This window comes from Myxocyprinus asiaticus, chromosome 3 (assembly GCF_019703515.2).
Source record: "Myxocyprinus asiaticus isolate MX2 ecotype Aquarium Trade chromosome 3, UBuf_Myxa_2, whole genome shotgun sequence".
Taxonomy (NCBI): Eukaryota; Metazoa; Chordata; class Actinopteri; order Cypriniformes; family Catostomidae; genus Myxocyprinus; species Myxocyprinus asiaticus.
In genome coordinates, this window is record NC_059346.1 from 9,754,886 (window position 1) to 9,769,406 (window position 14,521).

Sequence of the window (14,521 nt, forward strand, 5' to 3'; positions counted from 1 at the left end):
TTCCCTTTTTGATTCGTAACTTGTAGCACCTAATAAACAAGCAAAACAATTTTTTTTTTAAATTGTAAAATTTTAAATAATACCAAGCTATAGAAAGTCTTTTGATTATTTTCATCAAATTGTTTATTATGTCTCCAGGAGTGTTGGTTATTCAAGTTTTTGAGACATTACAGCTGATTTTCTGTAAAGCTGAATAAATAATTCTAATTATAAGGATCATCCAATCACTACCAACCATGTTAAAATAAAATATAGCATTATAAAATTCTGAATCTATTTACTGATTACCATTGTCCTATGTCTGTCAAACATGTTGAGTGGTCCAAACATCATCTGTAGCCTGAAACTGAACTTTTGGTTGGATTTTAGGATTGAATGCACTTAGCTGCATAGAAAGCTATAGGATGCTCCCTTGCTCACTATTTAGTGAATTACTTAATCTCCAGTGTGCTGTCTGTCTGCACTGGTCTCAGAACATTTCAAAATGCACCTAGATCCATACTAACTCCATTTAAAACCCATTTATGGGGGACTGGGTAGCTCAGCAAGTAAAGACGCTGACTACCACACCTGGAGCCACAAGTTCAAATCCAGGGCGTGCTGAGTGACTCCAGTCAGGCTTCCTAAGCAACTAATTGGTCCGGTTGCTAGGGTGGGTAGAGTCACGTTGGATTAACCTCCTCGTGGTCGCTATAATGTGGTTCTCGCTCTCGGTGGGACACATGGTGAGTTGTGCGTGGATGCCACGGGAATAGTGTGAAGCCTCCACATGCTAGGTCTCCGCGGTAACAAGCTCAACAAGCCACGTGATAAGATGCACGAAATTGACTGTCTCAGATGCGGAGGCAACTGAGATTCATCCTCCGCCACCCGGATTGAGGCGAGTCACTGCGCCACCACGAGGACCTAGAGCGCATTGGAAATTGGGCATGCCAAATTGGGGAGAAAAGGGGAGAAAATCCAAAAAAACAGAAAACAAAACAAAAACAAAACCATATATTCTCAACGTGAAAATGCACAGTAAATATATAGAAATGCATTTACAAATGTTAATGAATAGAACGGTATTGTACAGTGATAATAAAATATAAGAATTTTATATTAAAATAAAGTGAAATGAACCACAGATGTGTTAATGTTGAAAGTTATTTAAAATAACAAAAAAAAAAAAAACATTCTTCAGTTTTTGAGGGAATAATGTCCCAATATCCACATATGTGGACATCATGTTTATAAGGGTGCTGACGCGTGAAAAATTAATGGATTTTTAAAGTGGCATATCAAACGAAACTAGGGACTCTACTCTTTACAACCAAACAGGCTTCAATGAAAAAACTGAAACATATTTCTTACCAGAGGCACTTTTGTTACTGTTGCATCCATAGGAGCGCTTCAAGGAAATCAACGGCATGCTGTTGTGTCACGTGACTCGGTGTGGCAGAAGTTAACCCTTTAAATGACAGTCTAGAGTCAATTGAACAGTATTCAGTCAGTTTTTATTCATTTTAAATTATGCATTGCGCATAGCGAATCCAAAATAGTGAGTCCTTGCATGAGGCCGACCTGTGTGGTCAATGACTCTAAATTAGTGTGGTAGATTTTAGATGTTTTGTTCAGAAGAAATTGCTAATGTTTTGTAAAGTTAAAGCAATGTGCAAGTATGAACGTTAATTAGTTGTGCTATTTTAATCTAGCACTCCCTATCTAGGTTTACAGCTTTTATCACTTAGGACGCTAACACCTATGCTGGTGCATTTGTAGAAAGGAGCTGGATCATGTTTCCTAAAATTTCTTGAAGGTGTGGATTGTACCTTCAAAGATGAGTTTACTTCTTTCTCAATGCGTGGCTGCGTAAAAGTGCCATCTTATGCCAGTCTCATGCAGGGCGAATGAGAGACATGTCGATGTGTAAGGTGTTAAGGTCAATATAACACTGTTTAGAAAGTGACATGCTTCGTTGGCTTTCAGACGCCTCTAAACAGAGGGGAATATTCTTTTGTCTAATATATCAACCTGTTACAAAGTGAAACACTTCAAGAATGTGAAGGATTTTACAAATTGTACAGTATGTGTGGCATGAGCTATATGTAAATGTCTTTCTTTTGTTCTCCTGTTCATCATTTATGATTTTCTCTCTCCTTCTCTATTTTCTGTTTTTCTCGTCTCTTCTATTCTTGCTATTGCACACTTTTATCTCTCTTTCTCTGTTATTTTCCCTACAGGTTTGCTCGGCGAATGTGTAAGATGGTGCGGTGGTTGGTGCCTGACTGTGACGTGCGTTTCTTGCGCTCTGAGGATGGCAGCGGCAAGGGTGCTGCCATGGTTACAGCTGTGGCATACCGATTGGCAAAGCAGCACGTGGAACGTCAGTGTATCCTGGACACCCTGCGGCTCAGCCGGGATCAGCTGCTGGAGGTGAAAAGAAGGATGACAGTGGAGATGAACCGAGGCTTGGCTAAACAAACACACTCAACGGCCACTGTCAAAATGCTGCCCACATTTGTGCGGTCTACACCAGATGGAACAGGTTAGAGTGAGAAACACAGAATTATGAGTTTAATATCTCTTTTACACATACAGTGATTTTATCGCAGGAGGTCACAGAGTGGCTGTGTTTCTGGTCATAATGAGCGTCTCTACTATTCTGCTGCTATACTTCTACTATACTACTGGTATTTATCAAAAGTGGGGAAGCACGGTCTATTTATTTTTGAATTTTTTTGGTCTGCGATGTTGTTCCCAAAAGCTGCTCAAACTACTACTCAAAACGTTAAAAAAAAAAAAAAAAAGAAATTAACCAAGCTCAAAACTGTTTTTGCAACAAAATAGGCAAAATGTTGGATTATGAAAGCTGAAATAAATGTATTTAGTCAGATTGCAAATAACTGTTTATCTCCATGCCGCTGAACACTTTGCACTCAACAGTGGAGCTTGTACATTACATTCGCTGTCAATTAGGTACATAACCATTTCAACTATTGCCCATATGTTGCAAAGTCCTGCCTATTTGATATTTCTTTAAATTATGATATTGCAAATCATCATATAGAGAAGCTGGGCTTTCAGGTGTGACCAGGGTGTAGATTCTGGGGGGATGGGGGGAGGTAACCTCCCAATAAACAAAACAAGCAAGTACAACTCCCCCATTATTTATACAATGGTCAATGGAAACATGGGTAAATGCTTCATGCTACAAATTATTGATGGGCCAACCCATTACTTTTGAAAATATGATCACAAATGAGATGTATTGCCCTTTAATATAATCAGTTTTAAATCGCCTAAACAAATAATCAGTTTTCTTGCCATTAATCATTCTGGAGGGGGAAGTGTACAGTCCGCTTCAACACATACACTGGGATCCAAAAATCTGAGACCACTAATGAAATGCTTCTATTTTGCATTGTTCTAATTCATAATAATAATAAAAATCATTACAGATTGTATTATCAACCTAACAAAAGCTTAACTGCAAAGTGTACATGTATTTCTTAGTGTTTTTATGTTCTGCTTTTGCTTAAATGACAGCATGCACTCATGCTGACATGGACTCCATAAGTTTGTACAACACCTGATGATTCATGTTATCCCAGCATGATTTGAGAATGTTCCATACAGCATCTTGTGTGCTTTAATGGAAGCAAGGAAATCTGATCTTTTATACTTTAGTGTTAGTCAGTGTTACAAATTTGCTTATGTTTGATTTGTGACCTAGAAATAGTGTGAAAGCTTATCATATTTGTTCTTCATATTACATAACTTTCTAAAATGTTTGATTTATTTTCAGGTTTAAAGTGGAAAAAATTCCCATACTTTTTGTGATCTGACACTTTTGGACCCCACTGTATTGACCATAATCAAACTGGACTGCACTTGCCTCTTTTACATACAAATAAATTACCCCTATATATGTACTCCCTTTAAAAATGAACTATTGCAGAAACCTTCCAAACCTTAAAGCCAAGTTGATAAAGTTGACTGGTGTGTGATTGGTGTGTAGGTGTGAGTCTGACTTAGCTAGTTTTTGTGAGGAATGTTACAGTCTCTGAATCTATTATGCTTGCTCTACAGAGCGTGGCGACTTCTTGGCACTGGATCTAGGCGGAACAAACTTCAGAGTGCTCTTGGTGCGTGTTCGAAGTGGGAAAAGACGAAGTGCCGAGATGCATAATAAGATCTACACCATCCCTCAAGACATCACCCAGGGCACTGGGGAGGAGGTACTAATCACACAGCACTTCACTATAAACCATTCAGTATTAGAATAGTTACATGGCGGTTGGTTAATCAACGGGTAAGTTAATGATATACTCTATTTGCGATGATTTTGCCTGGAATATATAAAACTGCACAACACTGTGAACATCGCAGTGATTTTAAATGTGCTTTTTTTATTGCCTATTAAAGGAAACTTTCACCAAAAAATGAAAATTCTCTCATCATTTACTCACCCTCATGCCATCCCAGATGTGTATGGCTTTCTTTCTTCTGCAGAACACAAATGAAGGTCCACACAATGCAAGTAAATGGTGATCAAAACTTTGGAGCTCCAAAAAGCAGCATAAAAGGAATCCATCCTCCAGTGGTTTAATCCATGTCTTCTGAAGCGATCTTTTCGATTTTGGATGAGAACAAAATATAACTTTTAAATTTTTTTCACAATAAATCTTGACATCAGCAGTCTCCTTGACGATCATCATTTCAAGCTCGATTACATTTCCTAGAGCCATCTAGCTCTCTTCGCATGCGTCAAGAAATCATGATCGTGCCTAGAGACTGCAATGGCAAGATTTACAGTGAAAAAGAATTATATTTTGGTTAGTTGTCACCCAAAATCAAAACGATAGCTTAAGAAGACATGGATTAAACCACTTGAGTCATATGGATTACTTTTAAGCTGCCTTCATATGCTTTTTGGAGCTTCAAAGTTTTGGTCATGACAGCATTCTCTTGCATTTTATGGACCTACAGAGCTGAGATATTCTTCTTAAAATCTTAATTTGTGTTCAGCAGAAGAAAAAGTCATACACATCTGGGATGGCATGACAGTGAGTAAATGATGAGAGAATTTTCATTTTTGGATGAACTACCTCTTTAAGGGGGAATTCACTAAGAATGAACTGCACCCTGTAAAAGTGCAGTTTATTTGCACGCTATCTGCGCTGCTTTTTCCCCTAGTTAACTAAAGAAATTATGCAGTTCAGGCAAAGGTGCAAACACAGCCACAAAATCTGTGCGGATTATAATTTGCACGCCACAATTAGGGGTTAGTTCTGATTATTAGCATGCATTTATTATTTTGGAGCGTATACTTCTATATGCTCCAATATAACATTACATGCTAATAATCGATCTTATTTACCAACACATATTTGACCAAAATGGAGTGGTGGTGGCGTAGTGTACTAAAGCACTGAACTGGTAAGCAAAAGGTTGTTGGTTCAATCCCCACATCCACCACCATTGTGTCCTTGAGCAAGGCACTTAACTCCAGGTTGCTCCAGGGGGATGTCCCTGTAATAAGGGCACTGTAAGTCGCTTTGGATAAAAGCGTTTGCCAAATGTAAATGCAAAACATGTAAAATGCTATGTGAGGACAGTGATCTTTTTTTTTTTTCTTGTGTTTATTTAGAGAAAATTAGGATGATTTGTATTAGCTATATCACCCATTCCTAAATGGTGGATTACATTTATTTAAAATATGATGTTCCACCAAAAAGATAATGCTGAAAAGATAAAGTTGAGATAAAGTTTTTTTGCATCAGCTGAGCGACCAAAATTGAAATGAAAGTGTCCCTAATACATGATAGTATTGTGTGTCTTGGATTACAAGATAAGTTGACTAGAGCTACAATGCATCCTTCTGAAAAAAAGATTGTTTTTGAATCTGAAGTGCACTCACTTGTTTGCAGTTTATTTGAAAGTGGTCCGTGCATAGCACTCCAGTGGTACAATCAAGGATTGTTCAAATAGAATTGCACCATACTAACTCTTATTTCCAGGCTGTATCCTTGTTCACTCCTTCTGACCTGATGTCTAATTTTAGGGCTGTCAATCGATTACAAGGCCCTCAAATAACAATTATTCAATATATATATATATATATATATATATATATATAATTATTAAATAATTATATTCAAATAATTATAATGCATATTATAAATATAATAACTCTTGCAAAATTCATTAAAATGCATTACATTATTGTGGCAGCCAAGTAAAGCATTGATAAGACAATACAAAAAGTGGCTTTAGAAGGCAGTATATTGTTTATTTCCATTTTGTTGAACATAAGCCAATCATTGGCCTACAGTCTACAGAATTCCTTTTTGCAATTTAATTTGTCAGTGTGTCCAAGATGGATTTATTATAAGGGCTTTTCTAAGGGTACGTCAATGTAAACATGCATCAGATGGATGCTTTTTGGCGCAAATTAAACGTAGTCTGAAACTTAGAAAAAACACTTTTTGAGATTCCTGCATTTGGAATTGCACTCCTTCCAGCTCTGTTTGAGATAGGGATTTTTACAGCTGATACCAATTGCAGATTTTCTTGTTATCTGATCGGCCGATACCTATCATTTAAACTTTTTTTTAGGAGCTTTGCATAACTGTTTATATATAAGCTTTCTGCTTACCGCTGTTGTTAACTGCATAATACTGTTGTTAACACCATAGTTGTTGCCTAATTTTTGCTGACAAAAATTATGTAGGTTGGTTAATTGATAATCAAATTAACAAACAAACACAAAAATATTCATTTCTAAAATGAAAGTTTTTAGAAGGCCTTAAAAACACGTAGGCTGACACAATATTCTCTATATTACAATAGATAGACCTATAAAGAACTAGGCTTAGAGTCAAACAAAAGTCGAACTGATAACCGATAAGAGCGATTAAACTTAATGTGACATACGGTTAGTTATCGTCACTATTTCATTGAACTATTATTCATCATTATTTCATGACTGCCGTCGCTGCGTATGTGACCACCAATTAGGTCATAGGAAGTGAATATTGGCTAATACCGATCTAAGCATCCCTAGTTTGAACTCAAAACGTGTCCTTATCTTGTGCTGTCGCTATTTTCAAGCCTGAGTGTGGTTTGTTGTCTGCACAGCTACTCATTGCCAATACAGCTGGAGTTTTGCTTACTGCCCTCTGCTGAAAAACGGTGGTAATTCAAGCTTGAATTGCTCCGATGGTAGAAATATGATAAAAAAAAAATTGTATGCATTATTTTTATATAATTAATGAATTAACACACTGAACAATGTGTTAAATTGACAGCCCTAGTCTAATAATATTTCATTGACCTGAGCCCATGTGGTTGTGATAAGTGCTATGTAGATATGAGATGGATAATGCAAACCTCATTTTAAAATGTAAACAATATGTTTAGTTAGATATGAAATGCACTTTTTGCATCAATGATCCTTTGTCCTCACATGAGTGTACGCATGTGTGTGTTTGAATGTGTATGAATGGGCCTCTGCAGCTATTTGATCACATCGTGCACTGTATAGCAGACTTCCTGGAGTATATGGGAATGAAGGGCGCATCCCTGCCTCTCGGGTTCACCTTCTCTTTTCCTTGCCATCAGACCCGACTGGACCAGGTTAGTCTGCATATCCAAACACACACACACACACACACACACACACACACAGACACACACATTGGTGCAGCTATCCTTATAAGGACTCTCCACAGACATAATGGTTTTTATACTGTAGGGACTATAGATTCTATCCCCTAAACCTAACCCTCACAAAAAACTTTCTGCATTTTTAAATTTTCAAAAAAACATTGTTTATATATATATATATATATATATATATATATATATATATATATATATATATATATATATATTTAAGTGATTTGAATTATGGGGACACTAGAAATGTCTTCATATACCACATTTATAGCATAAAACCCTGATAATTACCAGTTTGTAACCTAAAAAAAATGTCCTCGTAAACCACCCAAACCTGCCCACACACACACACACACACACACACACATATATATATGTATATACACCAATATGTTTACCTTACCTTATTCAATTCAATTCAGTTTTATTTGTGTAGTGCTTTTTACAATTCATACCTTTCCAAACCAGCTTTACAGATAATAGGAAAAATAGACAAATATTGCCTTACAACCCTCCTGTGAGCAAGCCAAGAGCAATAGAGGAAAGGAAGCTGTAATATACCTGTAGATGAGGAGCAAAGACTTCTAATGTTTTAAAATGTAGCTAAAATAATAAAACTTGTAGGTCATTTTAGAATTGAATTAAGAGCACTTTCCACAAATAGGGTACAATTAAAGGACTTACGTAAGTCAATTGTTGTTCATTTTCAACAAAGTGATAGTAAAAGGAGGCACTTAACCTTAAAGGTGCTAATGTAATATTTTTACTGTACTAAATCATAAAATTGCCATAATATGTCTTTAGAGAATTAGGAAACATGTTAAGTTGAAATACTGGCTTCTCCGATAACAAAGCTACAGCCAGTATATTCTACTTTAAAGTTTCCATTCTGGGCCAGAATTTATGTTTATGTTTTGGCCTGTGTGATCCCGCCCACCGCCCACTCACTAATAGTATTTAGACACCGCCGGGTTGCCAGATTTGAACAAGTTTGCAGGCAAACAACACTGCGTGCTGCAGCCATGGAAGCCAGCAAATGAACTGGATCAGAGATAACAGATTCCACCTGACCTAAAAAGCCTCGCCATCCGTCTAAAAACCACCATGACCAGAGGCGTAGCAAAACAAGGATAAATATTGGAGATGCCTTTGAAGATGGAGACAGCTTAAAGCCCAGAAATCCTTTAAAACAGTGCTGAGTTGGCTATTTTGCGTGTCAATATTCTGGCAACCCGCATGAGTGTCGAGTCTGGGACGGGGCAAACAACTCTCCAATATTTTGAATTTGGACTGCAGTACCCATTTCAAATGCTTGTTGTCAATCTTACATATAGCACCTTTCAGATATTGTGTTTTGCCCAACTCAAGCGGTCAAACTAAAAATAGTGTTTAAATTTTAAAATGAGGTTTGCAGAATTTGCAAACCTTACCAAAATGTGGGACATGTCTGTATACAGTCTAAAACACTGATTTGTGTAACATTTATTTTCTATAAATATTTTGATTGTTTGTGTCCTAATTTGGCCTAAACTTACAGTATGTGTACAGTGTAAATGCATGATAAGACACTATACATACAGATACCAACCAAATTGATTGCTTAAATTTAATTTGCTGAAGTTGAAAATTTTAAAACTGCTATTTTTTTCTGACTGCCGTTCAGTCTCTATGGTGCACACACTGGGTGTCTCTCGCCCGGTTTCGCTTCTGACACTGGTTCAGATGACAGTGAGTGAGTTTTTCGGGCTGTGCGAAGAGATCCGGCAGCTTGCCCATATCTCTCCCACACCTGGCTTACCACTTGCAGGTGAAGTCTCAATTCTCCGTACAGTAAATCTGCTCCTGTGTTTATTATGCCTGGGACATTCTGTGCTAGGATGTGCAGTCGAGTAAGTGTATCTCTTGGAAATGTATATATGCCAATTTTAACAACAGGAAGTAGGGATAAACATTAGTAAAGTTTCAGGAAGTGAAAGAAAGGATACTTTTTACATAAATTGCATTCTCCTCGTTTTTCTTCTAGGGTGTCTTGATAAAGTGGACGAAGGGCTTCAAGGCCTCGGGCTGTGAAGGAGAGGATGTGGCGACACTGCTGAAAGACGCCATCCACCGCAGTGAAGTCAGTACTGGCACCTACCACTGAAGCTCAACTGATGCCAGCACTGAAGGGCTGCGAAAGCAATTTCTGCCCTTATTAGCCACAATTACACTCCCTTTTCTGACAACATGTAATTAGCAAATGTTTAGTCAGACAAATCGTGACCTGAAGAAAGTCGTGGTGGATTTGCTCTGTCTCTCTTTGTTGAGGCGTCCCCTCTAATTAACATGTATTTATCTTGCTCTCTTTCTTTGTCTTTGCTCCTCAAAGGAGTTTGATTTAGAAGTGGTTGCTGTGGTGAATGACACCGTGGGCACAATGATGACCTGTGGGTATGAGGACCCACAATGTGAAGTTGGACTCATCGTAGGTTCGTGAGACTCTTGGCCTTATGTGACTCTGATTAGATTGGTTTACGCAGATGACCTTCATTATTGTAATTTGTGCACATTCAGTGACCCCAAAAGTATTTGGACACTTAACTCTTATGAGCTGTATGTCTGAATTTCATTGCATTAGAGAACAAAATATATAACCAAGTGGCATCTGCAGACAGAAAAATGCCAGATCTTTTGTGAGTAAGGGGGAGAGGGGAATGCACGCACATCCAACACTTCTACAGAGTGGCAAAAAGCATTGAAATAAAACTGAAGTGGATCCGTGCCTGAGAGTACCATCTTCACTTTTCTTAGCAGTTGTTATGTTAACATTTTGCATTTAATCATTAAGCAGATGCTTTCATGAAAAGAGACTTTCTTTGTGTTTCTTTTTTCCTTAACTTTCATTTTAAAAAAGTATACTATTGTTTAAAACCTAACAAACTTCTTTTTGTGGGATGTTTCTCTTGAAAAGTGTGCTTGTGCTATCTTTTAAATCAAATACCAGTTGGTTTGATATTTTGTATCTAATGCAATGACATTAAATTTTTGGCATACAGTCAGTGTGGTTTAAAAGTGAAATGTGTACGTTTTGTGATGTTAAAATACTTCTATCTCAGCTTAATATGCAGAAACAAGCTTCTCTGAAAAGCATAAAAATTGTGACTCTGTTGCGCTTTCAAAACATTGCTCTGTTTATTTTTGTATACCGACCAGCCTGACACAGGTGAGAGTTTAGAGTAAGAGTATCTGTTTGGCAGACAAGGGTAGTGTTGGTACACCGTAATTATTTTTGCAGTTTTGTTTGGTGACACTAGTGGCCACAGAAATCACACACTTCACCTGTCCGAATACTTTTTGGGCCCATTGTAAATGTGTTTGTTTACAGCATCTGATAACATCCCACATTTGTTTATATACAGTAGATATATAAACCAAAAGGAAATAATGTACAGATTTTGCTCTTATGGAAAGAAATTGGTACTTTTATTCACCAAAGTGGCATTCAACTGATCACAATGTATAGTCAGGACATTAATAACGTGAAAAATTACTATTACAATTTGAAAAACAATTGAGAACTTCTTAAACTACTTAAAAGAGTTCTCGTCAAAACATCCTCCATATGCAGCAATGACAGCTTTGCAGATCCTTGGTATTCTAGCTGTCAGTTTGTCCAGATACTCAGGTGACATTTTTCACCCCACGCTTCCTGTAGCACTTGCCATAGATGTGGCTGACTTCTTGGGCACTTCTCACGCACCTTACAGTCTAGCTGATCCCACAAAAGCTCAATGGGGTTTAAGATCCATAACACTCTTTTCCAGTTATCTGTTGTCCAATGTCTGTGTTTCTTTGCCCACTCTAACCTTTTCTTTTAGTTCTTCTGTTTCAAAAGTGTTTTATTCTTTGCAATTCTTCCCATAAGGCCTGCACCCCTGAGTCTTCTCATTACTGTTGTACATGAAACTGGTGTTGAGTGGGTAGAATTCAATGAAGCTGTCAGCTGAGGACATGTGAGGCATCTATTTCTCAAACTAGAGACTCTGATGTGCTTATCTTCTTGTTTAGTTGTACATTTGGTCTTCCACATCTCTTTCTGTCCTTGTTAGAGCCAGTTGTCCTTTGTCTTTGAAGACTGTAGTGTACACCTTTGTATGAAATCTTCGATTTCTTTGGCAATTTTAAGCATTGTATAACTGACGAGTTTCTAGAGAAAGCTGTTTCTTTTTTGCCATTTTTGACCTAATATTTACCTGAAGACATGACAGTCTGCTGCATACTGTGGCAACTCAGAAACAAACACAAAGTTAAGCTTCATTTAAAGAACCAAATAGCTTTCAGCTGTGTTTGATATAATGGCAAGTGATTTTCTAGTAATAAATTAGCAATTTAGCATGATTACTCAAGGATAAAGTGTTGGAGTGATGGCTGCTGCAAATGGGACCTGTCTAGATTTAATCAAAAATGACTTTTTCAAGTAGTGATGGTGCTGGGTTTTATTTTTACATCAGTGATGTCCTGACTATGATGGTGCTGTTTTTTTACATCAGTAATGTCCTGACTACTTTGTGATCAGTTGAATGCCACTTTGGTGAATTAAAGTACCAATTTCCTTCCAAAACAGCAAAATCTGTACACTATTCCAAAATTTTGGCCGCAAGTGTGTGTGTGTGTGTGTGTGTGTGTGTGTGTGTGTGTGTGTGTGTATGTATATATATATGTATATATATATGTATATATATATGTATGTATATATATATATATATATTTATTATACTAGGGATGGGCACGAGTACTCAAGTACTCAGGTACTCGGACGTGGCAGCAATGATCGATCATGAAAATGATGATCGATGGTGATCATGTATGATGTGACTTTTCACTTAATTCGAAATTCAGTGACAATTACCTGACAACTAAACAGCTTCCTCTTTGACACGTTTCTTATTTTTAATTTTGAAATTGATAATGTTGTGATTTTGAGGGATACATTGATTTGTCAGAGATGTCTCATAGCAACCATACTGATATACGATGCTGCAATGCAATGATAATCAAAAGAGAGTGTAATTAACTGTGTTTTGAACACCTGTCTCTGCAAAACGTTTGCTTAACACGCTTTATTATCATTTAATGTAAGGACTTTGACTCGTTAATGGATAGTATGAATGTTTGTCACTGATTGTAAACCTCCCTGCCTGGGCACCATCATGCTTGCGTGACGTAACACACACCTGCATCTCAACAATATTGGAGTTGGAGATTTCCGCATGAGTTTCCAAGTTAGAAGTCTGATATAAAGTGTCATTCCGTTGCACTTTCCACAGATGATAGGTAGAAATTCCAACTCTCTGAGTTGAATGGAACGCATGAATCATCACAGCAACAACAATACGGAGCATCGCGGCTTTACCCACAGGAGCGAACACTTGGGGAGACACACACACACACACACCAGACGTGTGGCAGTGGACGCACTGCGCTGAAGAAGCGCATATACAGCAGACGAGTGTTTCAAACAGCTAGACAGAGCGCAGCTAAATGGAACAGAATGCAGCGTCTTCAAAACTGAACTTCAACTTAACATACATGTTAAAAACGTGATGGTTATGGCGTCTCCTGTTAAGCCAACCGCGATTTGAAAATAGACGGTTCAGACAGTCACTAAAAAAACTGGTGTGCGCTTTCTAAGATTACTACAGTAACCTGAAGGAAGAACAGACAGACACGTGTTGTGCACATTCTTTCATTTAGCTGGGCAGCGAATCTTTACATAATGACAAAATATTTTGCATTATATTTTGATTATGCAATCTTTTGTACATTTTGTAACAGATTTGTTTATAACAGCCTATAATAATGAGTAAATGATACACTGGAACAACAAGACGCAATGCAGCAGCCAAAGACGTTTGTCAGACATGTTATTATATATACAGTTATGTACATCTCATTGCCCCTCGAGTATTCGACGAGTAATTAGTCTGAGTAGACGAGCAAATGTCCATCCCTAATATATACACCGATCAGCCACAACATTAAAACCACCTGCCTAATATTGTGTAGGTCCCTCTCATGCCACCAAAACAGCTCCAACCCGCATCACAGAATAGCATTCTGAGATGCTGTTCTTCTCACCACAATTGTACAGAGCAGTTATCTGTTACCGTAGACTTTGTCAGTTCAGACCATTCTGGCCATTCTCCACTGACCTCTCTCATCAACAAGGCATTTCCATCTGCAGAACTGCCCCTCACTGGATGTTTTTTTTTTTTGTTGTTGTTTTTAGCACCATTCTGAGTAAATTCTAGAGACTGTAGTGTGTGAAAATCCCAGGAGATCAGCAGTTACAGAAATACTCAAATCAGCCCGTCTGGCACCAACAATCATCCATGCGATTATCTAATCAGCTAATCGTGTGGCAGCAGTGCAGTGCATAAAATCATGCAGATACAGGTCAGGAGGTTCCGTTAATATTTACATAAACCATCAGAGTGAAGAAAAAATGTGATCTCAGTGATTTGGACCATGGCATTATTGTTGGTGCCAGATGGGCTGGTTTGAATATTTCTGTAACTGCTGATCTCCTGGGATTTTCACACACAACAGCCTCTAGAATTTACTCTGAATGGTGCCAAAAACGGAAAACATCCAGTGAGCGGCAATTCTGCGGACGGAAACGCCTTGTTGTTGAGAGAGGTCAACAGAGAATGGCCAGACAAAGTATACGGTAACTCAGATAACCAATCTGTACAATTGTGGTGAGAAGAATAGCATTTCAGAATGCTATTCTGAGATGTGGGTTGGCGTGGTTGTGGCGGCACGAGGGGGACCTACACAATATTAGGCAGGTGGTTTTAATGTTGTGGCTGATCGGTGT

The 14,521-nt window shown here is 37.8% G+C and overlaps 1 protein-coding gene across 1 annotated transcript in view; it reads left to right on the forward strand.

The window, feature by feature from the left end:
* Positions 1 to 14,521, forward strand: part of LOC127427042 (hexokinase-2-like) — an 88,627-nt gene that overhangs the window by 58,545 nt on the left and 15,561 nt on the right. The window contains exons 10-14 of the mRNA XM_051674364.1: positions 2,223 to 2,527; positions 4,072 to 4,220; positions 7,501 to 7,620; positions 9,686 to 9,781; positions 10,031 to 10,130. Coding sequence (XP_051530324.1) covers positions 2,223 to 2,527; positions 4,072 to 4,220; positions 7,501 to 7,620; positions 9,686 to 9,781; positions 10,031 to 10,130 — 770 coding nt within the window. The remainder of the gene's footprint in view (positions 1 to 2,222; positions 2,528 to 4,071; positions 4,221 to 7,500; positions 7,621 to 9,685; positions 9,782 to 10,030; positions 10,131 to 14,521) is intronic.